Source organism: Ornithodoros turicata, chromosome 2 (genome assembly GCF_037126465.1).
Source record: "Ornithodoros turicata isolate Travis chromosome 2, ASM3712646v1, whole genome shotgun sequence".
Taxonomy (NCBI): domain Eukaryota; kingdom Metazoa; phylum Arthropoda; class Arachnida; order Ixodida; family Argasidae; genus Ornithodoros; species Ornithodoros turicata.
The window spans coordinates 93,621,843-93,648,621 of NC_088202.1; the positions used below are offsets into that span (position 1 = coordinate 93,621,843).

Here is a 26,779-nt window from a genome sequence, read left to right on the forward strand (position 1 = left end):
GAGACGTATTGGTGAGCAAAAAAAGTTTTGAAGTTTCAGGGTGCAGTTACAATAAAGCACCATGCTGTTGTATGGTAGGCAGGTTTATTTATTTATTTGATTTAATTATATTTATTTTATTTATTAATTTACGTTGAATGAACATGCACATAAGAGAGACAAAGAGGAAGGAGGACTAGAGTGATGCCGATGTATCTGGGCCAGCAATCCATTTAGAATATTTTCTAAATCCTCTCTCCGACACTCTAACCAACAGGATTTGTGCATGTTATTTCAGCTGATTTTAGCAGCATGTGTATACATTAGTATGATGCTTTGCACTGTCACTTTAGCACAGGTTGGTGATTCACCCACGCAGGAATACTGGTTTGCATGATGCTGTGACATGTTGCAAATGACACCGTGCAGGTACAGTTTCGCAGTAACATTTCAGCGGGCAAGCTTATGACCCCTACACCCTTTTTCTTCCTTCCCCAGAGCACGGATTAACACCATTGGACTCTGCGTTTAGAACCAGTATTTGTGGGCTCTGGTGTGTGATTGCCGTTGAGGGTGCAGGTTGAGGATCGGCGTCCTAAGCTTTTAACATGTCTCTACATATGATCCAACTATGGCTCTAACAAATTTTGCATTCTGTATTGTATTTTACATTATATTTGCTATTAATGCTAGGTGAAAAGATTACACTTAACCAAGACATAATCTGCATTCTACATAAACACTGGCATTTAGTGGTTTAAATATGTTATGCCTTTCCAGGTTATCGGCATTGAAATGCTTTCAAACTGGCATAATTTTTACATGTTACAATTTTTACATAATTTAGATGTTATACTACATAGGGAGTAGAGAGGAAAACAGGAAAAATCCTTCAAATTCACTTGCTATTCAGTTAGGAAAAGATAGACTACGTAGAAGCCTGCACTATGTTGTTTAATCACTATAAGATGTATGTTTGTAAGTGGGGCAATACAACTACCTGAAGAGCATAATATTACACTTACATTTCCTTTGTATATAGTAGGTGCACAAAGAACAATGCTGACATCCTTTCATCTACCCAGCTGTATGTGTACAGTTTATATGCAAGTGCTTTGCTGTTCGTAATCATAACGACCAAGCAAAAATGTGGACACATTTAAGTGTGCTCCCTGTGATTATGGACTCTGACCAACTTGCACGACTTTTTATGCTCAGCTTTGCTGTTATGACTGTTTGTTTGCTTATGATGATAGTAAAAAGACTAACAGGGAAAAGTGATATACGTTTCAGTAGAGGCATTACATCAGCTTGTTTCTAATGTTAGGCTCGGATGGTCTCCTCTAGCCCTATCTTTCTTGGTTGTCCACACAATTAGGTGAGTGCATTGTGTACCTAAGCAGCAGTGGCATAAACGGGGGGGGGGGGGGGGGGGAGGCGCTTCAGTGGTTCAGGCGCTTCAGGCTTTCTCCGGACTTACAAGCGACTTGCGCATTTTGAAAGTAAATTCGTATGAAGCTTTCGTCTGTGCTCGGTACTGTTTAAATGACATATAACATGCTTAACTTCGCTTCTGCGTTATAGTATTGAAATGACCTAGCTCTGGTTATGAGGAAAATGAAACAGTGGATCAGTATATGGGTACCGACATCTGTGTGAATTACTGAGTTTATTCAGGCTGTTTCTTTATCATAATTGTCTCGCGACGTAAAGCCAGGAATTATTATTTACTTTCGTTTTTCTTTCTTTCTCTTCTTTTTTCAGCAAGCGAGTATTTTTTTTGTGTGTGTCGACCGGGTAGTAATGTAGCAAGAACTGCAAGTAGGCTACCCTGTATCACGACCATCTCTATGATACTGTAATAATATAGTATTATAGAGATGGTGGTGCCCTGTATACCCTTCGGGGGGGAGACATAGGTCTTTCACGTTCGTCATAAAGCCATGTCTGGCTCAATTCTTTTCGCTATTCGTTGTTGCACCACTAAGCAGACAATATTTGGTCCGAGCAATCCAATCGCGATCGGCCCTTTTGTTATACGGGAAGGGGGTCGTGGGGGAGTATAGGGGGCCCTGCTTTGGGACATCGTACTACACTACCTAAGGTCAATAGAAACTCTATGTAACGACAGAATTGGAGGGGTGTCAGGACATCCAGACCCCTCCGCCCCTCCTAGATCCTCCCCTGCTCTGCATGAAAGAAGAGGACACATCTATTTACTGTAGAACGCTTATAGTTGGCGGACCTTTCATTTTCGCCAGTTTCGCGAACTGCAAAATTCACGAATTTTAAGTGGTTGAGATAATGTCCAGTGAGCTTTGACACTTCGAAAGCTATGCTGGAATCGAAAACTTGATTTTCACAGTTGGTTGAACGGCGTGCCGGTAAGCATATGAATTGCTTTCGTGAACGATGTGCAATACTATGCAATGTCGCTTTTATCAGATGGATCTCGGGTAATCACGGGCTTATCACGAAGTGAGCCAATAAAGGCACGAATCTGGCATCCACCATTCGCGAAATTTAGTGACTGAGTACGTGCTCTGTGCCTGGCGATTCGCGAAATGAAGGGTTTTACAGCATGCCCTTTTCAGTACTTTTGTTGTAATTACATTTAGATATCAGTATGCAACTGTTAGTGCCGTCCAGTTTTGTGTTTCCCCCCGTCCGTGTCGTTTCCCACAGACTCGAGGAAATGTTACCGCACTCTGTTAAACAAAATTCAGGACCATACACCGTACTGCAACTTATTCATCAGCTACAGGAGAGTAAGAAACAGGAAATGGCGTTGTTCAAGGAATACCAGCTGCAATCGCCTTAGGAAACGTTCACTTGAAGTTTTCGCCGTTCAGGTTTTGTCGATTTATCCCCTGATTGCACATCGAGATTCAGTTGTGGTTCAGTGTATGCTTTCAACGCTCTCCATTTAAGGAGGTCGCGCTTGATTTAGCCGTCCTCGAGAAACGCGCTTGTTTAACGACACTATAACAGGAAGAGTTCATATCTTACATTGCTGTAAATAGCATTCGGTCAAATGCTGATATAACGGCATTCTACGGCGCCCGACGCTACCTCCTGAAATGCTGGGTAATGAAGTTATGCAGTCGTACTTTCGACGCGCCGTGCGAGAAGTCTAGCAGGTTGACACGAGGGCGTTTTCTTATTCATAGGAGAGAGCTGTTGCTGAAGCATTGACATGGCGTCGCTGACCTCAACGGACGATTGACCCTGACTAGGGGGAGTTCCCTCTTTCTTTGATTCAGAGGTCAAGTGAGAACGGCCCTCTGTTTTTCCGCATGGATGAGCGCGAAAGTGACGCGAATGGAAGAGAGACCTGTCTCCCTTTATCGATAAAAGGGGTTTCGTTTTTGTTATTTTGTTTTCCGAACGCCTCGCACTGCGTCCTCCCAGAGGGGCTCCGCCTTGAGTCAATGCACTCGTCCACCGCTCCCTCGATAAAGTAGACGGAAGTCTAAGTGAACTTGCAGAAATCATGAACCGTTATGACGTGCAGTAGCTACACGATCAAGAAGCAGAGCAGGTGGTTCCCCTCTCGCCACGGGTACTGACTCCTGAGTCCTGATCCGCGATGATGGAATAGCCTGGGTAATTTGTCTATGGTCTGGGGAGTTTCTCAAACTGTGGTTTCACTCCCAGGTCCCTCGTTGAACAGAGTCCAGAAGCCGGCGCAAAGGCATAAAATATATTTTTGCTCTCATTTAGAGGTGTTAATGCAGAAAATTGTCAGCAGATGTTTTTGCCGCATAATCTAAATTAGACGTTCGTGGGCGGTTTTAAAATATCATCACCCCGCACCTGTTAGTGCTCTCTATTTTGGTTCTTCACAAGCGAGGCGTGTTCATCTACGCGGCTCATATGAAGGATAGCCACAGTTTGGAAAGCGCCTGATGAGGGCAATCAGACCCTCAGCTTCACGTAGCTAATTTTGTGTCGGAAGAGAAGCACGTTCGAACTAGTCTTTTTCAAATCTCGAAATATTATGGAGCCGCTGCTCACCAAACCCCGCTATGCACACATGGTATGATCTCCCGACAGGTGTGGGTCGTCGTCGATCGGCACCAGCGTGCCCCCTGTAACTAATAGAATCTCACTAAACTACAGCGAGTATTGGAACGACTAAGTATTGGAGCGCCAGATTTGTCATCTAGAGTTTCTAGTTCTACCCTTGTTCAAGGGTTTTCTTCCCTGCTCAGTTTACTTATTTTTGTACATACCTAGTTTTAAAACATGATACTGGCAGTATACGATATCGCTGTTCCAACTGCGTCGACATTAGTCAACTGTGGTGTGACAGCGTTGTGGCGATATCACATCCGAAAGTAGCGCGTGTCTCTGTATCCCATGTCTCTCATTTCCAGGCAACTCTTCCACTCTGTTGCATACTAGCTCTCTGTGCACGAAATAAGTGCCCAAGAGAGATGCCACCCGAAGGTACAAAAGGAAATAGTATGAACAATGGAGTACCGTCCGAAAATTCTCTCGTTTAACGTCGTTAACAGCGCCGACACCCTGGGGGGTTAGAGACCTTTCTTCCACGATCCCTTTTTAAGCTTCCAGACGTAATGAGACATCAGGGCCACATGATGGCAGGGCACGTGATGTCGTTAGGTGTCTGACGCGACATTTATCGATGTCGTTTTGCACGCATGCAGTGAGGCACGCTAGGGTTTCTTTGATCTCTTGTTTTACGCCTGCCAATTCAGGGGACCGGATTGCCGGGAAAAACTTTGTGACGAAGGTTGTTTTGGTGTATCAGTGAAGTTTCGCTTTTGGCCCAAGCGAATATTCAGCAATGCTCATTTACATAATGAGCATAGCTCGTGACTTTACGTCTCCAGACAACTGCGATCGTGAGAAGTGCCACAGTGGTGGGTACGCTAATTGTTTTTCCCCATCTGCAGCACGTATTCAAAATTTGACGTCCCTCGTAGAAGACTACGTGTTGTGTTGTTGGCGCTCCCGGCCGGGTTCGAACACGCAATATTGGGATCCGCAACTGATGCGTTGTAAAGGAGGCAGCTTATATGCCTCTATCTCTTGTTAGCAATATTCATAAGTGCACTTGTGTTCAGCGTGTGCCATGATGCAGAGCAGTGACTCTCGAATAATGACTTTCGGTATTCCTGTGGAACAACGTAGTAACAGCACGCAAGCTAGCAGGTGCAATTGCGACGACGATAACATCTCCTTGAGTTTGAGGAGTTCCGGAACAAGGATGAAATGGACGAGACGGACTCGATAACAGCAATGAGACGCGTAAATTCGTCAGGTACAACTACATGAACCGCAAAGAGACGAGAAAAGGTGAAGCCACAGTACCGCTTATTGCTTGGTTGTTAGTGGAAGTTTTATTATCGGGAGCTCTGCCCGCCAATATATGAAGTCATGTTGTTCGGGGGAGGGGGCTCGTGCGACCAGGGCCGACTTCACTATCGGCATTTGCCTTACATCGTCCGAACAAAACCCAGAGAAACCACCCAGACATCACAGCCGGTGCCTGGATTCGAACCCGGGTCGCATCCCAGTGTCGCCGCGAAAGCGCATAATTTTTAGCCACTATAAGCTGCGGGCGCTGGTCGCCATAACGCTTTGCTACATGGTGATGAAGCCGTCAGATTACATGAAAGGTAATCGCATGTATGTAAGCGAAGACAGATATAGATACCTGGTCGTAACATTTTCAACAACCATGCAGGGATCGGGTGAAAATATGGCTACCTTCGTTTTCTTTTCATTTCGGTTGGTATTGGTTGGTGATGTTACATCGCGAAACTGTACAAAAACTACGTCAGCAGGTTTCGCAGAGAGGATTAGCTAGTTTTGCCTTATCGAGAAATTCTGGTGCGCGCGGCCACGTCCTTATTTGGTGGCTTGCCTCCTACCTCCATCCCCCCCCCCTCCCTCTGTGATAAAAGAAAATAGAGAGAGCAATTCAACGCGTCTCCCGACGAATTCTGCAACTCCCAGACTGAACCACACAGACACCCATGCGCTCCCTCTCGCTTCATTTGCTTCCAACATCCCAATTAGCGCACGAGGAACACCATGCAAGGAGTCATCCGCTATGTGTGCCACCAATCCATGAGCTTCCGGTTGTGTAGCAGTCTGAGGGTACCTCGTGCGCTTATCGACTTCCTGCGGTCGTTCACGCACGCGTATACGTACCGACCGTAATAGCACTATAATTGCGGAGTTGTTTCGGGTGCGCCGTCCTCTAAGCTGAACTTGAAATCACACTTCCTGTACGATGTAATTGGTGGAAAGACTTTACGTCCTTCTAGAATTAACACCGTAAAAGCCCGCTTTGCCGAAATATTTTCTTATTCTTTCTTTTTTGTACTTCATGCGTTGCTAGTAAATACGCACTCTGAGTGCGACGTTTCTTAGGTGAGAATATTCGTAAACTCCGTGAAACAATTAACTCAATCAATCCAACGACACTTCGTCTCCAACGTGATGTGTCAACACTGCTTCCTCTAATGTCATTGCGACGGTACAGCTTTTGCTGACCTCGTATAGTACATGAGTGGATGCCACTGCAAGCAGACATGATTTTGTTACCTTGATCCTTGTTTCAGGATACCACGGTAAAGACGAAGCGGCGAGATCTATCCACTCTCCTCGACGATATACCGAGAACAGGCTTATATCTTCTGGTATATAGCGTCTCTTGGAAGAACGAATCAAAGAGTTCGAGATCGAACGCGGGTATAAAATCGAACGGGATGGAGCAGTTACGATTTTCGGTTCCGCTTACATTGATCTTGCACTTGCTATTTCTTTCACGTAAGTCTTTCTGTCTGAAGGGTCCGAATGTTTGTAGTTGTGTGTCAAGAGCCCCCCACTTGATCTAAGTAGTTTGGAACGAGGCGGTGGTGAGATACGTTTCAGGGCACCGTTGACTTTTCGCCTATCACTGTTTACATTGCTATAGCTTCGTGAGGAGACAACTCGTGCGGTTATTACCACCGTCTCGCTGCAGTGGCGAAACGTACCTCTGCACTGTGCAGGTATTTCTTTCTGTGTGGCCGAAGCCGTGCCTTCCCACTCCGTGCACACAGCGAAATATACTGACAATCTGTTGTGTACCTGTGCACACTTAAACCTCGCCAGACCTGTGCGTAACGCGTTACTAGTAATTGCGTTACTTGTAATCAATTACTTTTATGAGTAATTTTTCGAGTAATCAGTTACTTTACTGTCAAAGTAATTTTTCGAGTAGTCAATTACTTTTTCGAGTAATCAATTACTTTTCTGAGTAATCGATTACTCAGTTATTGATTACTTTTCCGGTAGAGATTAACTCATCTTTCAGATGTTCTGCCCCAAGTCAAGACCCTGGTGCAGTGAGCCTTTTTTGGACCGTTCTCCTATACCAAGCGGAGGTCATTGTAATAAGGTTATGGAATTTCAGGGTCTCTCTCCCTAATCTCTTACCACACCAGTGTGGTGGTACCATTGTGGTAGCTTTGGAGGTGTAGTGAGTCATGGGAAGATCCACGCAATGCTTTTCCACAATCGGGTCAATGTCTTCCCGGGGGGGGATATGTTTATTGAGAAAAAAAAAGCAAGGAAAGGTTAGTCAGGCAAAGACCGACTTGCTATTCCTTTCATAAAAAGGGACGAAAAAAAAGAAAGGGAACGAAAACATAGAAAGAAAACGGAAAAAGGAAAGGCGATAAATACAGTAGACGTACAGATCTACTTGTCCTGCGCGTTTTTGTTTTTCGTGTTATTTCAGTTCCGCTGTTGAACGATTTCTTTCTCCCCCCCTCTGAGGCACACAAAGACGGGTATAATTTGCGTGAATGCAGGGTAACGACCGGAGTAACGCGTTACTTTTCTACTCGTTACTCAATTACATTTGGAGTCCAGTAATTGGTAACGGTAATCAGTTACTTTTTCCGTACAAGTAACGGTAATCAATTACTTTTTTCGAGTAACGGGCACAAGTCTGAACCTCGCTAAGAAGCCCCCTTCTCTCACGCTTTCCTTTGTGGCTGCTTGTTTTCTACACAATATCAGCCATCTATACCAAGGGAAGCCATCCTGTATAAAACAACGCAGCTTGCACTTTATCTCGTATACAGAGTGTAATTAGGAGGTAATTTCAGTGCTCCGGAAGTACATATTTTTCTCGAATCGTTTTACATAATTGCGGTACCCGATTTGTAAAGACAACATATTTATCCTACTGTGTTCAGTGGGGCCCCAAAATAGCTACACCGCTCCTGTTTTTGTGTAATTTTTATTTGATTGTATTTTAGGATATTTTATGGTAATTACGGACATTTCTTTATTGTGCGGCCCTCCAAGATGACTACCAGGAGGTGCTGAAAAGTTCTCGGTCCGACAAGGCGAAGAACGCGGCCTAGAGTCAACCCCTCATTGCAATTTGACATATTCACCTCGACGTTTACCACACTTGGGACATGGTTCCTGAAGCTTCGGCTATTACCTCCTATCACCTCCGAGTCCTCAGAGAATATCTTACTCTTCAAACTTTTTTTTTTTTCAGGTTTGGAAACAAAAATGATGCAGTCACTTCCAATGCCTTCAGAAAGCTAGGTTGCTTTAAAGAACATTAAAGTCATCTACTGTTGAGACCAAATTGCTGGCTTACAACACGTTAATGAGCCCGATTCTGGAATACGCAACACAAGGATTGTTCCCTTACCGTATATGCTGGTGGCCGTACAGAACAATGCTATTCGTTTTATTTTATCTAAGTATGATCCTCGTTTCTCTCCTAATTCTGCTCTTTCTGACATTGACTTGACAACACTCCAGGCTAGGCGTCGAGCGATTCGCTTAAAAGCCTTCCGTACGGTTGTGTCCAGATATTTGCATATTCCTTTTTCATCGACACTATTATCTCGCAGTACCTCACTAAGATCATCAGCTAGTTTAAGCATCGCACCGCTTTCCTGTAGAGATGGGGCAAGATCAAGAGGCAAGAGTCCGATGGGGCAAGATCCAGCGAGTACAGCGGATGTTCAATGCATTCATATCGCAAGTCCTTCAAATCTCGCATTGTCCTCCCTGCTTTGTGAGCCAGTGCATTGTCCTGCAAAAGGAGAACGCCTTTCCGTAGCTTCCCGCACCGTTTTTCTTTCAAAATTTCTCCTTTAGCCGACAGAGCAAGCTACAGTACATGCTAACTGTTTCACCCTTTTGGAGATAGTCATCAAAGCACCTTCATTGTCACAGAAAATCGTGACCATGACCTTTCCAGCTAATCGTTCAGTGAATTTCTTTCATCCTAGGAGAACCCGATGGCCGCCATCCATGAACTGTTGTTTTGCCTCAGTATCACTGAATAAATGTGTCACTGGAACGCTCAAAATGCTGCAAATAATAACTTTATTTTTTGATGATGATTGGGGAGTTTCATCGCCAGGGGCGATACTCGGGGCGATACTCCCTGGATATGGCTAAGATCTTCTCGATCGTTTTTGGCCAAGATTCGCCGATCTGCCGAAATAAGGTCGTGGACACAAACAACAATTTCGGGTGTTGACACCGTTGGAGGTCTCCCTGATCTTTCGGTGTCTTCGGTGTCAAAATCCCCACGCGGGGGTCTCTTGTAGAGCATTGCACGGGCCTGAATTTACCGAGCCGGCCCGTACCTGAAGCCACGGAGGCTTACCCGACCCGAGCCCGACCCGGCTCCCGAAAGCCCGGCCCAGACCCGGGTCGTAGTTGCAATGTGGCGGTCATTGTACACAGCAAACACGTAAACCACACATACGCGCAAGCTAAGCTCTCTCTCTCTCTCAACACTTTCGCATGCTAAGGAAACATATTTTGTATGGCTGCTCTTGAGACGCTGTCTGACGAATGAAAGTGTCATGAATGACGAAACTTACACTCTAAACCTGGTACCTTCTAGTAAAGGGTAAACATTTCAAAATTTTTACCCTCTATTTCAGAAGTTACCTTGTAACCTATGGGCAATACCCTCTATAAACGTTACACAGATCACCTATAAATAGAGGTTACTGTCTCCTAACCGCCACACCGACGTAAAAGTTACAGTTTCGCCAGGCATGGCTTGGCTGTCTCTAAGACGCTAGCCTCTTCACAGACGCTACAGAACAAATGGTGCTCAAAATGAGCTCTCATCAGTGCAGAACGCATACTGTCATTCGGAACATATAGCTACAATATATGTAATTCATCTAAGGGCTTCCAGTGACGAAAAGTGAGTGATCACTACATGTACAGATTAACATGCACAACAAATGAAATTAAAAAAAATAATTGCAACTGGAGCATATGTATTATTTAATTTGCAAACCTGGAACTACAGCTGAGGCAAGAGCGCGAGGACGTCACGATACCAACACTTCAGCTGTGGTGAACGACATTCAGTTTCAAGGAGGTATACTCTTTGCAGTCCTCATGTTGTTGCAACTTCCTCTCCCAGTACGCCGAAAACATTTCTATTCCTTTCTGATATGTCAGAATGACACATCAGCGACGCGGCTATGGTTTATCAGAAGCACACGAAGAAGTAAAACACAAGGATGACAAGGGACTAAGCAAATAACGGACGTAAGAGACACACGTACACACTCTGTTGAACCGTGTTAGAGAGACAGACTGTGCTGTGATTAGTGTTCCAAGATTGTCCAGCAAAAACGTAACCACGTAAACTTTGTAGTGAACATACCGTAGAAATACTCTGATAAAGTTCCGTCACTTGACCCTTTTGCATTCTTCACAATTCTGAACACGATCCGCAGTTCGCACAGACGCAGAGACACAATAACGTAACGCACACTGACCCGACACTCTCGTACTGAATGATTGAATGTGCGGCTTGAACGAGAACACAGTGACTTTTGAGCAGTACCTTTCATATAGGTTACCTTGCAAAGAAACAAGAAAAACAAACGAAGGAAATTCAAACGCGGAATTCGTTTAGAAGTTACAACGTTCCTATAAAGGGCACATTTATAAGTTACGACGATTGAATTTCCGTTGAACACTGAAGTAACCTCTATTGCTCCTCCAGTGTCACGTTACAAGTCGTGTTTAACCTCTAAATAGAGGTATCGGACGTGTAACCTCTACGATATTTGGAAATCTACGTCTATATAAAGGTTACACATTGCTAAAAGTTACAATAAAGGGTACCGATATTAAGAATGTACGAGGGTGGTTTCATAAGTTTCCGGCCCGAGGTAGAAAATGCGCCCGAATTTGAAAATGCGATTAAGGACGCGTGGCGCCATCTGTTGGTGGGCCGGAGCACCACCCTCAACCCTCTCCATGCTTTTGTCGGTTGGAGAGCGGCATTTCAAACAGCCAGGGTGCACTCTTCATTTAAAATGAAAAAAAAAAAAAAAACACGAGTACCGCGCTGTAATAAAATTCTTGACAAAAGAGGGACTTTCGCCTAAAGAAATTAAAGCGCGACTGGACAACGTGTCCAGGGAAGCCCCTAGTTGTACACAACGGCAAAAGACTGGACTAAGCAGTTTCGACTGGGGCGAGAGTCCATTGAAGATGATCCACGCGATGTTCGTCCAGTGGAAGTGGTGACACAGGAAAATCTGTCTCTTGTCGAGGAGGAAGTGCTGAGCGACAGGCGTCCGAAGGTGAAGGAAATCTCAGAAAGACTGGGGCTTTCCAAAACAACCGTTTTTCGCATCGTCGGCGAGGGCCCTCACATGAAAAAGATCAGTGCGAGATGGGTGCCACGACTTCTCCCGTCAGTTCAAAAGCAACAGCGCGTCGTCTGTGCCAAAGAGTTTTTGGAGCTCTGTCAAGAGAACGAAGAAGAAATATTGAAGTCAGTTGTCACAGGGGATAAGACTATGGTGCTCCACTATGACCTCCTTTCGAAAAAGGAGTCGATGGAATGGCGCAAACCAGGAGAAGCACCCCCAAGAAAAGCAAAGGTCACATAATCCGCAAAGAAGATCATGGCAACAATATTTTGGCATTGTCACGGGATCCTCCTCATCGACTTCAAAGAGAGGAACACCACAGTGAATGCGACTTATTATGCTTCACTTCTGCACCGAGAGCCATCAAGGAAAAGAGGCGCGGCAGGTTGAGTCGAAGTGTCCGGTTGCTCCAGGACAATGCCGCTGTCCACACGGCTTCTGTTGCCAAGGCTGCACTGAAGGAGTGCGGCTTCGAAGAAATCCACCACCCACCCTGCAGTCCAGACTTGGCACCGAGTGACTACTTCCTGTTCTCAAACTTGAAAAGGGATCTCAGAGGACGGAGATTTCAAAACGATAGTGAGGTGCAAGAGGCAGTTTTCCAGCATTTTGCGGACAAAACTTCGGACTATTTTTTCAAGGGTATAAGAATGCTGGTTGAAAGGTGTCAAAAGTGCATCGAAGTTAAGGGTGACTATGTCGAAAAGTGATACCCTTGTTTCGTCTCTATGACTATTAAAAGTTGGTCGGGCCGGAAACTTATGGAACCACCCTCGTAGTTTACTTCCTATTATAAATCAACCTCGCTGAGAGATTCTGTCTGTAAACTATACATGCGGGCAGTGTACACTACAACCATAGATTCGGATTATCGGAGACTGGATGACGTCATCTAGAGTTGACATCTCTTTCCCAGCAACAGCGCGGGCGTCTTCACTCTTCACTCAACGTTGGAAGTCTGTCAGCGTTGTGGTGAGGAGACTGAGATCAACCTTCGGGGAGGAAAGTTCCCGAATCATTGCAGATTGGGCACCATATGACGTCATACTTTTCAAAACTAGAGAATAATGTTATAAGACTTCCGCTGCACTTACAACAATACTTTGAGAGAACACATAGTGTGTGACACACAACTTGCAATGGTATAAATTCGGTAAGATCCTGAAGATACGAGACTTAGCGCGTGATGGCGCGTTAAGCGGTCTATAATGTCATTTCCTTGCATGTACAGCTCCCGTCAACCTTAATAACACTGAAAAAAATACGGTCTCGTGTCCGAGCGCGATTGCAGCAACCCTTGGGACCACGAGGAAATCTTAATTCAACAAAATTATTCTGTTAGTTTAACGCAAGGATTTCGTTCACTTAACATACCCCCAGTGCCCCTAAGGTGGCTGTTATCGTGCTCGGAAATGGGACAAAATTTTTTTCCTCTGTTATTATTAAGGTTGGCGGGAGCTGTACCTTTTGTGCCCCGAATAGCGTACTTCGCTCGGCAGTTATGATGTACGGGCGGCGCTCGACAGCCTTAGACGTCATCCCGCAAAGTCTTGTCTACTTTACACGATGCATATTTTATATGACGAACGACGTGTGGAAGGGCGGATATGTGCGGATTTCTTTCCATTATATCGAACGATCACTTGGGATATCACGTGGTAACCGTGCGTACTCTGGAACTGCGACTGCATACCGTTCTTTGTTGATCGAAAAATGTCTGCATGGTCGAATGAGAGAGCTCCCTGCACGTTATGCGTCCCAGCGGGGGTTTTCAGACTACCTTATAGTTTGCTTTTTGGATGGGGCAATGAATGCTATAATAATCCATTTCGTGTCCAGGTTTACCGATCTCATTTCGTTGAGACATTTCGTTTCTCAAGATAGTACTCCTTTCCTAGAGAACTACTGCATTTCTATATATGTCGCTATTCGTTTACCTTGTTTCATGTGAGTATTTGGTAATGACTGGTTTAGTTGAATGACCGCGTCTGACTTCCTTGACAAACCATTTATTCGTTCCGTTTCTGCTTTTTTTTTTTTACAATTAAATTTGAAGCCATTTCTTACATAACGGCGAAGTAAATGAAAAACCAGAGGAAACCTCCGGACATTTTTATTTTCCTTTTGTGATTTTGAGGTTAAGTTTTAGTGCTGCGCTATAGAAATTCAAAGACGGGATTAGACAGTTAGGAGCAACCGTTTAGTCCTTTCTTTGAGTTACTATACAACCGCATTTATTTAAAAAAGAGGTTTTGTGCATGGAACTGCACTTCACCTTTGCGTACTTCACATTGCTCTTGTACAATTCGCCTTTCTATACATATGTTGTGTTAGCACGTCATGTTGTGTTATGTTACTGTTCATAGGAAGCGATGAGGTAATGTAGAGACACTATAGTGACGGGTACTGTTCCTTTTATGCCGGGGTAACGTACTGACAATACTCAACAAAACCGTAGCCACGAAGGGTACATATTGCACCACTAGAACAGCTAATGTCTTCTAAGCAGGGTGTTAACAATCGCATGTATCACTATACGTACGTGATTCTGTGATTTTATTGGAAACGTACTTTTTTCAGTGGATTCCTTTTGATGCTGCTTGCTGGATTGCTTTTCCCTTTCCGTTTGCTGTCTTCTTCATTCTCGAGGTTCTCGCAATGTTTGTTTACTGTGACAGGTATCTTCAGATTGTTAATGATTCACCTGAGAGAGAGGGATAGGAAGAATAATGCGAAAGATGAACTACAACGAAACGACCCGCCACATAGCGCTTTTAGTTTCGCCACTCCGGTAACGTCATCATGATACCAAGCGATATCATTTTCCATGTCATATAAAATCTTGTGCACCGTTCGCGTTACATTACGCTTGTTTGTTCGTTTGTTTTCTTTTTTTTTTTCACTGAGGTATTCCATTCGGGGAAGCAGCATCGATGGGTTGAAAAAAAAAAATATTTATGCGGCTGGATTTTGGTACGAAAATTTGTGTCATTGGTGTTAATGGACGTTTTTCACATACGCGTCGTATCCTATCGGCTCTCCAGCGGACCATGCTGGGCACGCGCCAAAACAAATCCATGTGGGTAGCGCAACCAAAACCGGTCCGGAGTGGGACCGACGAGCTCACGACGTTCGTGCGGTCTCCCCACTGGTCTCCACTTCTGTCGTCCCCATATTGCTCCATCTAGTGAATGCGGAGATAACCCTCTCCGGCGCCTCAAGGTCATACGCATGCGCATAGGCCATTGTGAAAAAGGTCCATAGTGGAGCACTTCTTGTATGAAACGTCTCGAAACTGTTACGAAACACCATACGATCGGAGCTCCGTTGCTACCTCTGTCGGAACATAGCGTTCTGAGATTGTGCAGAAGGCCCTCCCTCTCAAGAAATCACGTACCTACTCGTCCTCGCGGCATCTCAGCGGTTAGCGTTCCTTTTTGGTTGTATTTGCCCGCTCTGAACGGCGAAAGTGATGCGCAACAGGAACGCGGCGGGGTTGGAACAAGGCTTCTAAATAAACTTTTTATTTAGACTATTATTACTAACTAAATTTATCGACACTTTTGCTTCCCGCGTTGTGCAACGATTCCATTTACTAAATAGGGCTCAGGTCTGCTTTATTCCTGGGTGTGGCTGTGCGAAGAAAATTTGCGGGAAAAAGATTTAGGTGAGGTTTGCGTAGACGCTCCTTGGCAAAAGTTGGGGTGAGCGCAAAGGTCATGAGGGCGTTTGCCCACTTCACCTCTGATGCCTTAGGGCAGTGCTTCGTAAACACTGCTTACCCTGCTGCCCAACAAAATTGTATGATATCGCGTCGCGACCCTCCCCCCTTTACAAATTGCCGCTGAAATTTAACTTGACAGTTGATGTAGTCACATAAATCAGCTGGGCTAAAAACCATAGCAAAAAAAAAAAGCAGCGCCTCAGCTCTTCGCAACACCTCCACCTTGGTTGTTTTGACTACGGGGAAGTGCATCCTTCGCGCTGCAGGGCTGAATCACATGGAAATTTGCCAGGATTGAATGTCCTTAAGAGGTTTCTATGTAGACGACACAATGTTCCATCTGCATTGAGTAATTCGTCACCACTGCATGCCGGCGCGGGTAGACTTAACTGTACAGCTTGCTTTGCGTAGACGTTCATGATAGCTTAGCATTTTAATGCGCAGTGTTACCAATTCATCCATCTGGAAATTTATCTCCCTTCCTATATTTAGCAATGCACTTGTTCCCACATCTCCTTAGCAATTTCGCACGAAGTATTATAGTTGGAACTACGAGTACGGAGTCTCATTTTTTCCCCGTCTACAAGCACGTAATGATGTAATTAGGGGTGCATTACGCGGAAAAGTAGCTGCTCGGTTTCGTCTCGCTGCGGGGTGGGCAGCTCGTTAGGACACTTCGAAACTGGCTCCTGTGACCAGATATAGTTGCGGAAGGAACATTGACGGCTTAAAATGAGGTGAAGAGGCGACCCATTACAGGGCGATCGTTGTCCAAGTGGTTCGGTCACACCTCCAACGAGACAACGCCGCGCAAGACATCGCCCAGCCTTCGGTACGCCTTGGCCTCCTTTTTGTTTCTGTCGCTCCGGTCACTGACACCACCTCGCACGTGTGTATTTTCGGTACTCTTGAATCTCAATCAGATGGCTGCTTGCAGAGTATACTGCGGCAAGTCAAAAGATATATTTGTCTATTTATTTACCCTAAAGCGGGAGCATTACAGGGCGAAGTGATTTGTTAATATGTAGTATAAAACACAGTAATAAAGACGAACTCGTTGGGTTACAAAATGGCGGTACAGACTACGAAATCGCACTTGAGTTACATGCTCACAAACAGCACTAGTCGACGAAATGGGGTGGGAAGGAACCAGTCACGAGATATCCTTGGAAGAAAAGGATCTGCGAAGGTTTTTGGTGTAAGAATGAGGAATTTGTACTTTTTGGTGATGACTAGCGCGGTGGGAGATGAAAGCGGGAGGAAGGAGTAGATTAGGTCGCAGCGAATCATTACTGTAGTATATTTTATGAAAAACGAACAGGCGAGAATTTTTTTGGCGTACTGCGAGGCTAGCGAAGGGAAGGTTAGCTTTCATGGATATAGTACCGTAAGTTCACGCGTATTAGCCGCGGCTTATGCGCGATTTTTTTTTTTCTAACGGGCGCTCTGCGGCTTATCCACCGGTGCGGCTTATCTGATGACTATTTTTTCGTGGTATCTTCCCCATTTGCCGGTTTTAACGAAAGGGCCGACAGTGTCTTTGGGACAGCACCGCTCTGCCGATGCACGAACATTACATAGCAGGGGCGCGTCCCCATTTGAGTAGATTGACCTTCCTGGTGTTTTCTGGAAGACCACTGACCCAGCGATCCATGAAAAACACGCAACAAGGGAATCCGATCTTGGTAGACCACTAGAACTGAACCCCTTCGTGTACACCATGCCGACTCCGGAGTATGGGCCACAGGGTTTATGACCTTCTCTATGGTCTCCCTTGTCGCACAAATCAGTCGCGTCGTATTGCCCGCGGCTTATCTGTGAGTGCGGCTTATCTGCCAGAAAGTTTTCAAAACGTTCCTAAAAACGGGCCCTGCGGCCTATCTGCGATGCGCCTTATACGCGTGAAATTACGGTACTTGCGGTACGTTGGTAGTTACCAAGGATGAAACAAGTATATCTGTTCTGAACGGTTTCAAGTGCGTTGCGAGTTTTAGTCAATCGTTTTTGCTCAAACCGTTCGCTAACGGTGACGTGAGGAACCAGGATGGAGTGACTCCGAAAGGATTCCTCTGGTTGGGCAGCGTCAAAACCGTTCCATAACCGTTCGAGTGAAAATGATTCACTAAAACACCCTATTAGTGTTACTTGATCAGGATCCCAGACAGAGGCTGTATACTGGTGAAGCGCAGTGCGTGATGGAATGGAAGTTGCGTCTAATATGTCCTAGGGCACGCTTAGCGTTAGTTGCTATGTAGTCAATGCGTGTTCTCCAAAGTCAGTCGGATCAGATGAAAACGCTGACATATTTACGATAATGTGGCACGTACTCGGTCTAATGTAATGTTATCTCGTGTGTACTAGGGGCGGCATTCGTGGCTTCGTGAAATCCTAATGTGCTTGCATTTTTATAAACAACACAATCATCAGCAAATAATCGAATACATGATATTAACGCAGCAATGAAGGGACATTTAACGTGGCTCGAAGGCCGTCCTCGTCTATGAAGCTTTATAGCTTTATATAAGCAAAATATTTTCGCTCTGCGGTATATTGTCACTTACAGTCACTAAATAGGGGACTTTAGTGATACTTACTGACTCTGTCACTGCGCCATCGGATTAAAAAAAAGCAGTTGCAGAAAGCAGCCGCGGACGACAGACACTATCCTCGCGTGACGTAGAAACGGCTCTGTGCCTTTTTTATCTCCCCTCCCCCCTCTCTCTCTGCTCACGCGCCGCTTATACATGCTTGAGCTGTACTGCTATACGTCACTGGTCACGTGCCGGAGCCCATTATACGTCACGACGTCCTCTCGCTCGGCGCGATGCGCCCTTTGCACGAGGCGAGGATTTCTTAAAGGTGTGCGGAACAGAGCCTCGCGCGTGCTCTGCAGGTCGCCTGCGCTCATCGTTCTTTCGCAGGAGCCCATTTTATTCGTTCCAGAACACGCCGCAGCGGAAAATATTTTGGGGGTGACTTCAATAAGAAGAGCAGAGGGCCTATAGTCACAGAACCCTGGGGCACGCTGGACAAGACAGGCGTAAAGTTGGATTCAGTACTATTCATTGTTTTGTTGTCACGTATTGACTGGATAGACAAGAATATGCCATTGGAATGAGCCGAATTCGTCACAGAAAATCGAGTCCACCCTTGACCGTAACCTCTCCAGAAGCGTCTATAGATGATGCAGCACCCAAACAAGATGAATGGCAGGAGGGCGCAACCCTTTTTCGAGAATCATGGCGGAGATGGCAAACACACTACATCATGGAGCTCCGCTTTGCCCATCAGTGTACCGAAGGAAGATTTAAAATAAAAAGCGATGTCGGTGGGTGGTGTCAAGAGCTTGAAAGAAAAGTCGCCAAGATCGTTCTAGCCACTAGCCAGAATTCCATTCACACATGAGATGCAAGACGGAATGATGCGTGCGTACACTGTGCGAACGTCCAGAGGCTACATAACAAGGCGGGCCAGTAAGTCATTCTACCCACTAGAATTGGAAAGGGGTCTAAGGTCCGCAGGCCGCCGTTACAAATGCAACGTACGGAGGTGTTGTCACCATCGTCATCATGAGAACGTCACATACATACCCAAACCACAGCACGAGACACTATAGAATAAACCTCATTGTTCAAGTGAACTGTCCTCTTCTCGATTTCTCGTTTTACTTTTTTTCGTGTGGGAACTCTAACCTGCATACTTCTTGAAGTAACCTTTTCCCAGACTGGCTTGTACTGTACTATACTATATGATTGACTGCGGAAATGCAATGGAGTTCGCGTCGGGATCTTGGTGCTCTCTTGGGTAGCGAAATCTATTAAATTGCATACCACAACTATTAGGCAGTAATTTTCCAACCGAAATTCCTCAAAATCTGTTAGACGCGAGACGCTTCTACACGGCTCACGACAGCGCTTCAGGAAATGGGTACCGCAATGCCACGCGGACTAAGCCTGGAGAAAGAGCCGTTATGAAGTAAGTTGTGCCCCACCCTTGCGTACACGAGTTGCCTTGCCAACAGGTGCACCGGGCACACAGACTTCTCTATCATGCGGAGCCGGAGTCATTCATCAGACCATAGGGGCAGGTGCCTTTCGTCGCCTCAGTGCAAAGTTGGTGTTGTTTCGATCACGGTGTTAGTCGTGAAGCTGTCAAAATCGATAATGGTCTGCACGGCCGGTGCCAGGCGGACCTCTGTTACGCTGTATCGATTCCTGCTGTTTACGGATCTAAAGACATCGATCGGCGTGTGGGCTGTTGTTATATCCACTGCAGTGTATTGGATGGAAAATTCCATGTGCTTAGATGGATGTAGTAGCTTGCAGCAAAAAGGTGGCGCCTTCTAGATCTTTGTTAGTAAGCTTTATGTTTTCGGACAATGCTACTAAGCAGACTTGGTCTTCTGGATCCCTTTCTGAGGAACGGTTCAAGACATTTTGAATATTTAGACAAACTACAGTCGACCCGCGTTTATCAGGACCTTATTTATCCGGATCCAGCGCTATCCGGACAAAAAATCATGGGGACGGATTTCTCCCCATGTATTTCGCCCTCGTTTATCCGGACTTCAGCTTCCGGACTCGGACGAGGATTTCGGGGAACAGAAGTGACTAACATGCAACAACCGGCTTCAGTTATCCGGTCATTGTCTAGGAAGGACACTTTGCCCACACCTAGTCAAACGAGGTCGAGAACCCTGGCTGTGGCCTCCTTTTTACTGACACAAAGAGGGTGTTGCTAGGAAGAATTTTCTCCCTTCCCCACTTTGCACACAAAAGTGATCCACTGAGAAGTCTGGTCATTTCAGACTGAGAAGGTCCACAACGATGGCCTCTGCGCTGCAATCACAGATGACGACATCGTCAGTGTCGTCGCTTCCGATAGTGTTCAAGAAGAATCTGATGATGAAAGCGGGGATGCACCAGCTGTGACGGTAGAAAATGCGCAGGCGGCACTGAGAACAGCACTAGTATTTTTCGAGCAACAGAACAATATTTCGCAAGTTAATGCCATTAGCAAAGGTTCGCAAGAACTGGATGCGTGTATTAGAATGAAGCCGATGACAATGGATACTTTTCTGTGTAATGGTCAGTAAAGACGTCCTTTTAGGATCACTCTGGATTTTCATGTTTCACTTATCCGGTTCCCCCGCTATCCGGGCATTTTCACAGGAAACGGAGTCGTCCGGATAAACGCGGGTCGACTGTAATTGCTTCCCCATATATTTTGTCTTCGGCAATTATACAATTTGTAGGCGTGCAAAATCGTCGAAACTGCACCAAGCACCAGGTCCCGCGTTCACGAACGTTGAGGAGATTCCTCAGTGGTGTCCTAACTAGTTTTGACAGTGCTTTACGTACGAGCAAAGTGGAGGACTGTGGCGCGTGCACGATGCACTGCCGAAGCTATTGAGAACGCTACTGAGGGATTTCCCCAATGTTCTTGCAATTGCGCCCCCCGCTTATTCAAGCTTATTCATTTCCCCCGCTATTAGGTTGCTTCGAAGGACACCAGAATGTACTACACTTAACCTCGGCGCTAACCCCAGCGGTGCATAGATGCTTGTGCAATTAAATTTTAGTTTAAACAAATGACAATGAATTCATCTACGTGTTACCGAGCCTCGTTTAAGTTACGTTTTAGGGATGCGTTTCTGTTTAGAGGGGCACTAAGCTGCTGTTGCGAGGCAGTGATGAAGTTCGATGAAGTCAAGACAACTGCTCAGTAGCCTATTGGTCGCATGCAGAGGTGGGCATCCTCACGAGTGCTGATGAGGGTGCCCTCACCTCACGTACATTGAGGTGAGGTGAGGCGAGGCGAGGACAATTCGTTTTCAAGGAGGAGGTTGAGGTGAGGAAAAGTTTTCGGCAGAAACGTTGAAGTGAGGTGAGTCGAGGAAAGCTTTTCGACAATGATGTTGCGGTGAGGTGAGGTGAGGAAAAATATCACGAACGTTTGATATCTGAATTTCTAACTGTTGCACGGCGATCATAAGGAGCACTTGCGAATCAACATTGCTGCATCGTCCTAATGACGGTTACTTCTCGCCTCCGGCTTCTGACGTGAATGCGCGTCTTTAAAGCCGGCACCATGGTAAGTGGCATCCTGGAAATCTCAGCGACTCGAAATCTGTCACTCGGAGAATACCAGGTAAACGGTTAACCTGTGCAGCACCGTTCCCCCGGAGCCCCGCTTTGGTACGTTTGGAAGGTGACGACTAAACGCGCGTAAACTTTGGAAGTCGAAACGATGACTCATTCTGCGCCGGATCGTCACGCAGAACGCATGTATCTCGTTTGCACTGGGAAAGTGTAAAGTTATTGTCATCTTGTGTAGACTATGATGCAGGCTACAATTTCACACAATTAGCAGTGAACTGCAAGCATTATCAGTGGGGATATTAAGGGCACCCTATCAGAATGTTTACATCTAGCTGTTAAATGCAACAACATATTTTTAAAATAGAACGGTTCTGCCTGTGAGCAATGTAGAGCGTTGCCGGTCGTCCGAGGACAAAGCCGAACGGGAACCACAGCAAGAAGTAGGATAAGAGCCTCCGTCCAATTCGGGGTTGACGTGTAGTATACAGGGGTGAATGAGCAGTTGTTTCGAAGGCAGCGCAACGACGAGCAGCGCTGTCCGTAGTTTTTTGTGGCTTTCGTTACAGCTCCCACGCAAGACGTATTCATGGAAAAGCCTGGCGATAGCAGCTAGATCCCGACTGCTACTTACCCCAAAATTTACTTTCCATGATTCTCAATCTTACAAATTATAATTTGGCTAAATACAAGTAATGCGAAGTAGACAAGACGTTAGTACTTCCCGAAAAACATTGCCACCATTCTTGTGTTGATTTCTGATTCAATTATACCACACCAACCCGCGTTTACGCAGTACTGCATCGGGTAGGCTTTGACTGTGAAGTTCTTTCGTCAAAAAGCCAAGAACATAACGGACATATTTGCACCTCTTACTCTTCGTCGACTGCCGATCTGCGACGTAAAATTTCAAAATCATGCACTACTACACTAAATTAAACGACTCAGGAAAAAGGTGCAGCCAGCCTCCGCTAATATCACGTGGTTTGCTACTACACTGTCAGTTACGTTCGTATTCAAGTCTAAAACGACCGCTGTTCTCATTATTTTTTCACTCCAACGAAAAGTCACATCGAAGACAGTACTTGTCCAGCGCAGATCTCGTGAACTGCGCGCATAGTTCAGCTTCACATTGCAACCAATAGATTTCGATGCATATTAGCAAACATTAAGTGACAGAATTTCCGCCAAATGCAGGAGAATTGTTTTGTCACACATCAACCGTTGTTTCAAATGACAACTTTACTATCCAAAGCTTTGGGTCTTGCGAATTTCTGAGACTCCGGTACACACTGCGTCAACTTGTATATAAAACATGTAACTCCTCCTGAACAGTTTACGTACGTACGTGCGTGCGTGCAGTCCCACTTAACTTAGTTCAACGTACATAATTTCGTCGATGTTTCTCGTTAGGTGCAGCAGGTGGATTTCTTAAATCCATCTGTAGCAGCAATATTCAGTGCAGAAAAATTTTGAGGTGAGGCGAGGTGAGGAAAAGTGTTCTGGAGAATGTTTGAGGTGAGGTGAGGAAATTCTAATAATATGGTTATGTGAGGCGAGAAGAGGAAAAAAGTCCCCCAAAATTGAGGTGTGGTGAGGAAACTACAAAAAAAAAAAAAATCCGGGACGAAAAGTGAGATGACGGCAAAGATCGTGAGGGCATTTGCCCACCTCTGCACCTTTGCACGATAATGACGCTAACGATGTTGTTGCCACCATGCCCCCTGCCCAGCGAGGTGCTGGAAAACGACAGGTGATACTTCATTGGACAGTTTGTCCAGGTGACGTGAGACCGGTTAGCCTTATGTGGCCGTTGCAAGTTCAGGGCGGCACTGGATCAGGGCCAGATCAAAGTCAAAGCCAGAGATGATCAGGTGGGGAAATTTCCAAGTATGCGGGTCTCAGCCGTTCGGTGGAAGCAGTATCTTCATGACCGTTGAGGAGAACTGTGAAGTGATGGCCTGTCCGTCGTATCACTGGGTGCGCGATGGTAAGGTTGGAATTATAGGGCAAGGAGGGGCAAAATGTGTTGTGAAACCATTTCTATGCATTCGAAGAAATCACATTGGAAATATTTGTTCGTGCGTACTCAACATGCACATCGAAGGGCTATGTCTCTGCGATCCCTCGTAACTAAGCTATTGCGCTCCGAAGATCCCGCGCCAGAATAGGCTCCGTGGCAGAATGGGCTCCTCCGTCGCTCTCCACTTTTCACCCCCTCGCCCGTTTCTGTAGTGACGTTTTATCGTTGAGTAAGGAAGTGCGTAGTTTTTCGTTTCCATCACGACGTAGACGCTTCACATAAAGCCCCATGAAAGTGACAAGTGCAAAGTATTGGTTCGTTTAATTGGTTTCGAGAAATTCGACTGCCCGTGTGTGCTCCAAGTTTGAACCACACAAATCGCACACAAAGTCATAGTCAGTGTCAGCGCGGGCTTCATGGAACTACACGCAACAATTACGGCATCGTGTCCAGCTATCCTCAGCGCGTGACTCGAAGTACCATTCGTGGCAGTATAGCTTCTTCCGATGTGCTCCTCTGAGCTAGGTAATTTTCGTCTTTGGGTTCCTTTGCCGACCCAGTTATTTTGTGTAAGGGCTGCTTATGATGATCGCTATCTTCACCTACTTCGATCGCTCTCTTGGCCAGAGCCTTCGCGCGAGCGCAAGGTCGAGGCACTATGTCGAGGCACTATGTCGAAGGATGATGCATGTGCTGCGGATATCGCAGACGGTTCGGAGGTTGGTTCCTGCAAGGTCTCTTCGGAGCAGGACCTTATTGCATCGTCTGCAGCGAGGCACTTTGGTGTGGTGAGGTGCTCTGGAACCTGCTGCGTCATCGGAGGACGGTGAGCTTGCACCTGGAAAGGGGGATGCTGCTGTCCGTTGTCATTGTATATTGTTTTCATTGTCACGTCCCCGTTCAACTAGTTCAGTAGCGTTTGCTGGAGCGAAATCATGTTCTTCGAAGACATCGCGTTATGGGGACAGATTCCAGTTCACAAACCCATTAGCGAATTTAAATGTGTAGCTGCCTTCAGGTGCGCATGTGTGAACGCACCTGTGAGTTGCACGTCCAAGGTAATCACGAACCCACCTCTTGACCCAATCCTGAGTGTAGTACGCGCTAAGGGCTGTTGTATATGAAACGTCGAGTGCTTGCAGCTTATGGACACAGTTAGCAGGAATAGCTTCGGAGTTTTTCCTACTGCGCACTGTATAGTTTCCCTTTCTGCCTCGAGTCCACACTCTTAGCCCGGTTACTTCTAGTAAAGGTAAAAAAATTGCAATATTGTTACCTGTACACTAAGATGGGTACAGCGTTACCTCTGCCGGGGTTACCTCTCTAAAAGTAACCAGATGCATCGTGTATTTAGAAGTAACACCGTTCCCGGGGCTCCTGGGCTGCATCCGCCCGTTCCTCGCGTCCGTGCATGCATGCAGCAAATTGCATGCAGGCACACACGAAACACGACACGGGTGACATACCAGAATACAATGGCCATTGGCTTTCCTGGGCAGGAATTTGTTGTGAATATCAGGAAAACACAACCCAGCATTGGCAACGTAAGATAGCGAAGATATCGTTTCTCAATGTGGTGGAATATGTGAGACTATGTAGAATGAACACAGCTCCAAAGGGGCTTTGATGTGTTCACAGAATCGCGTGAAATATTGTGTTGTAAAATTGCAGGGGCGGCATGCATGCATACGGACCTTGTCCTCATTCTTGCTTGTTGCTGTGGGGATGGTGCCGCTTTCACCACCATAAATATCTAAAATGGAATGGGCACTTCTTATTTACCGTTCACACGTTGTTTGGGTACATCATTAATAGCAAAAGCAGATCTTCATTACACTTGTGCAAGCACGAGTAATGAATGCAAAAAATGTAGATACCTGATATGTTGGAAGACTCGGTGTTCGGTATCGTAGCGTCGTTTGCCGAAAACGAGGGATTTTCCAATTCACGAGCTTCCATATTTGTACATGTAGCGGCAGTGATGAAACCAGTCATAGTATGGAGTTCACATTGAACTTCCTCAAGGCAAGGTGTAATGCAGCATAATTGTGAGGCCAGCGATACATCCACATAAAAAGAAGAGAGTACTGAAATGTTAACTTGCAACAAACACAGATGGCAAAACATTTTGTGGATGGCAGGTCGTTATATGTAAGAAAATAAATACCATGGAAAACGTCACAGCTATGCCCTGTTTCCTGTTACTCACTGATTGATTGTCTTGACTTTCTTCATTGGTATAATTCGCGAGATGCTATCTAGTGGTCAGTTGTACTAGCAAACCGCTGATAACAACCAATTAAGGCATCAATGTGGGCAACCATTCCGGTCAATTAACCACATCGACCAATCACAGTGGCCCAAGTCATCAGTCGACCCATTCACCACGAAGTCAGTGAAATTTAGGAAATGCAATCAGTCAGAAAATGACTGAGTCAATTCATCAACCAGCCAGTAAGACGACGAAATAACCGGTCATTGACAACACGACCCTGAACAAGTCAAAATCAAGCCGTATCAAGAAGTAAAGAAAGTACTAATCACCCACACACACACACACCTGGGCATAAAGAAACGCAATCATAAAATTACTGTAGTGGTCAATCAGTTGCCTATTCATGTGGAATTGCATATGCGCATCGTTTCATTATTGAGTCGACTAGGCTTTAGTTTTTTAGCAATTAGCCCATACACCAAAATCGATTAAGTCCGTCAGAAAAAAAAAAAAAAACGAAATGAAAAGTGTAACCCCACGATAAGAGAACTAAATACTTCTCAGAACAATGTACTACGAAAAATCCAGTTTCTTTTCGTTGTAATTGCTACGACACACAGACTATAGCGCTTATCACTCTTCAACGCTGAATGGAAACAATTTGCTCGTAGTTATATGTCATTACACAAAACCCAATGTCAACATGGCTCTATAGGTATCGTATGCCTTTCAGCGTATGACAGATGCTGAGACAAGAAGGCGACACGGAAAGATACAAAGTAAAGTCGATGTAGAGAGCAAAGCTGGCAAGAGAAAGCAGAATGCGCTAAGGCCGAGCGTTGACACGGCGACCAACAGCTTACATATGCGCAGACAGGACATCATGTATGACTTACCATAAGGCAGGAACCAACGGCGAATCTACTTAGAACGATCATGATGAAATACGCACTTACGTATTTCACGTATCCTGTTATGTGAAACCGGGCTGTGCGCACAGTATTCATATTTTAGATGACGACTGCCGGACTCCACCATGTA

The 26,779-nt window shown here is 45.6% G+C and overlaps 1 protein-coding gene across 3 annotated transcripts in view; it reads left to right on the plus strand.

Moving 5' to 3' along the window:
• Nucleotides 1-26,779, plus strand: part of LOC135385797 (beta-1,3-galactosyltransferase 1-like) — a 56,427-nt gene that overhangs the window by 8,341 nt on the left and 21,307 nt on the right. Inside the window, exons 1-2 of one of the 3 annotated variants that reach the window (XM_064615319.1) lie at nucleotides 24,010-24,048; nucleotides 24,151-24,349. The exons of 1 other annotated variant lie outside the window; for it this stretch is intronic. In XM_064615319.1, coding sequence (XP_064471389.1) covers nucleotides 24,212-24,349 — 138 coding nt within the window. In that variant the 5' untranslated portion in view covers nucleotides 24,010-24,048; nucleotides 24,151-24,211. Of the gene's footprint in view, nucleotides 1-24,009; nucleotides 24,049-24,150; nucleotides 24,350-24,724; nucleotides 24,776-26,779 lie in introns of those variants that run through there. One more of the 3 variants, XM_064615321.1, reaches the window with a different exon arrangement.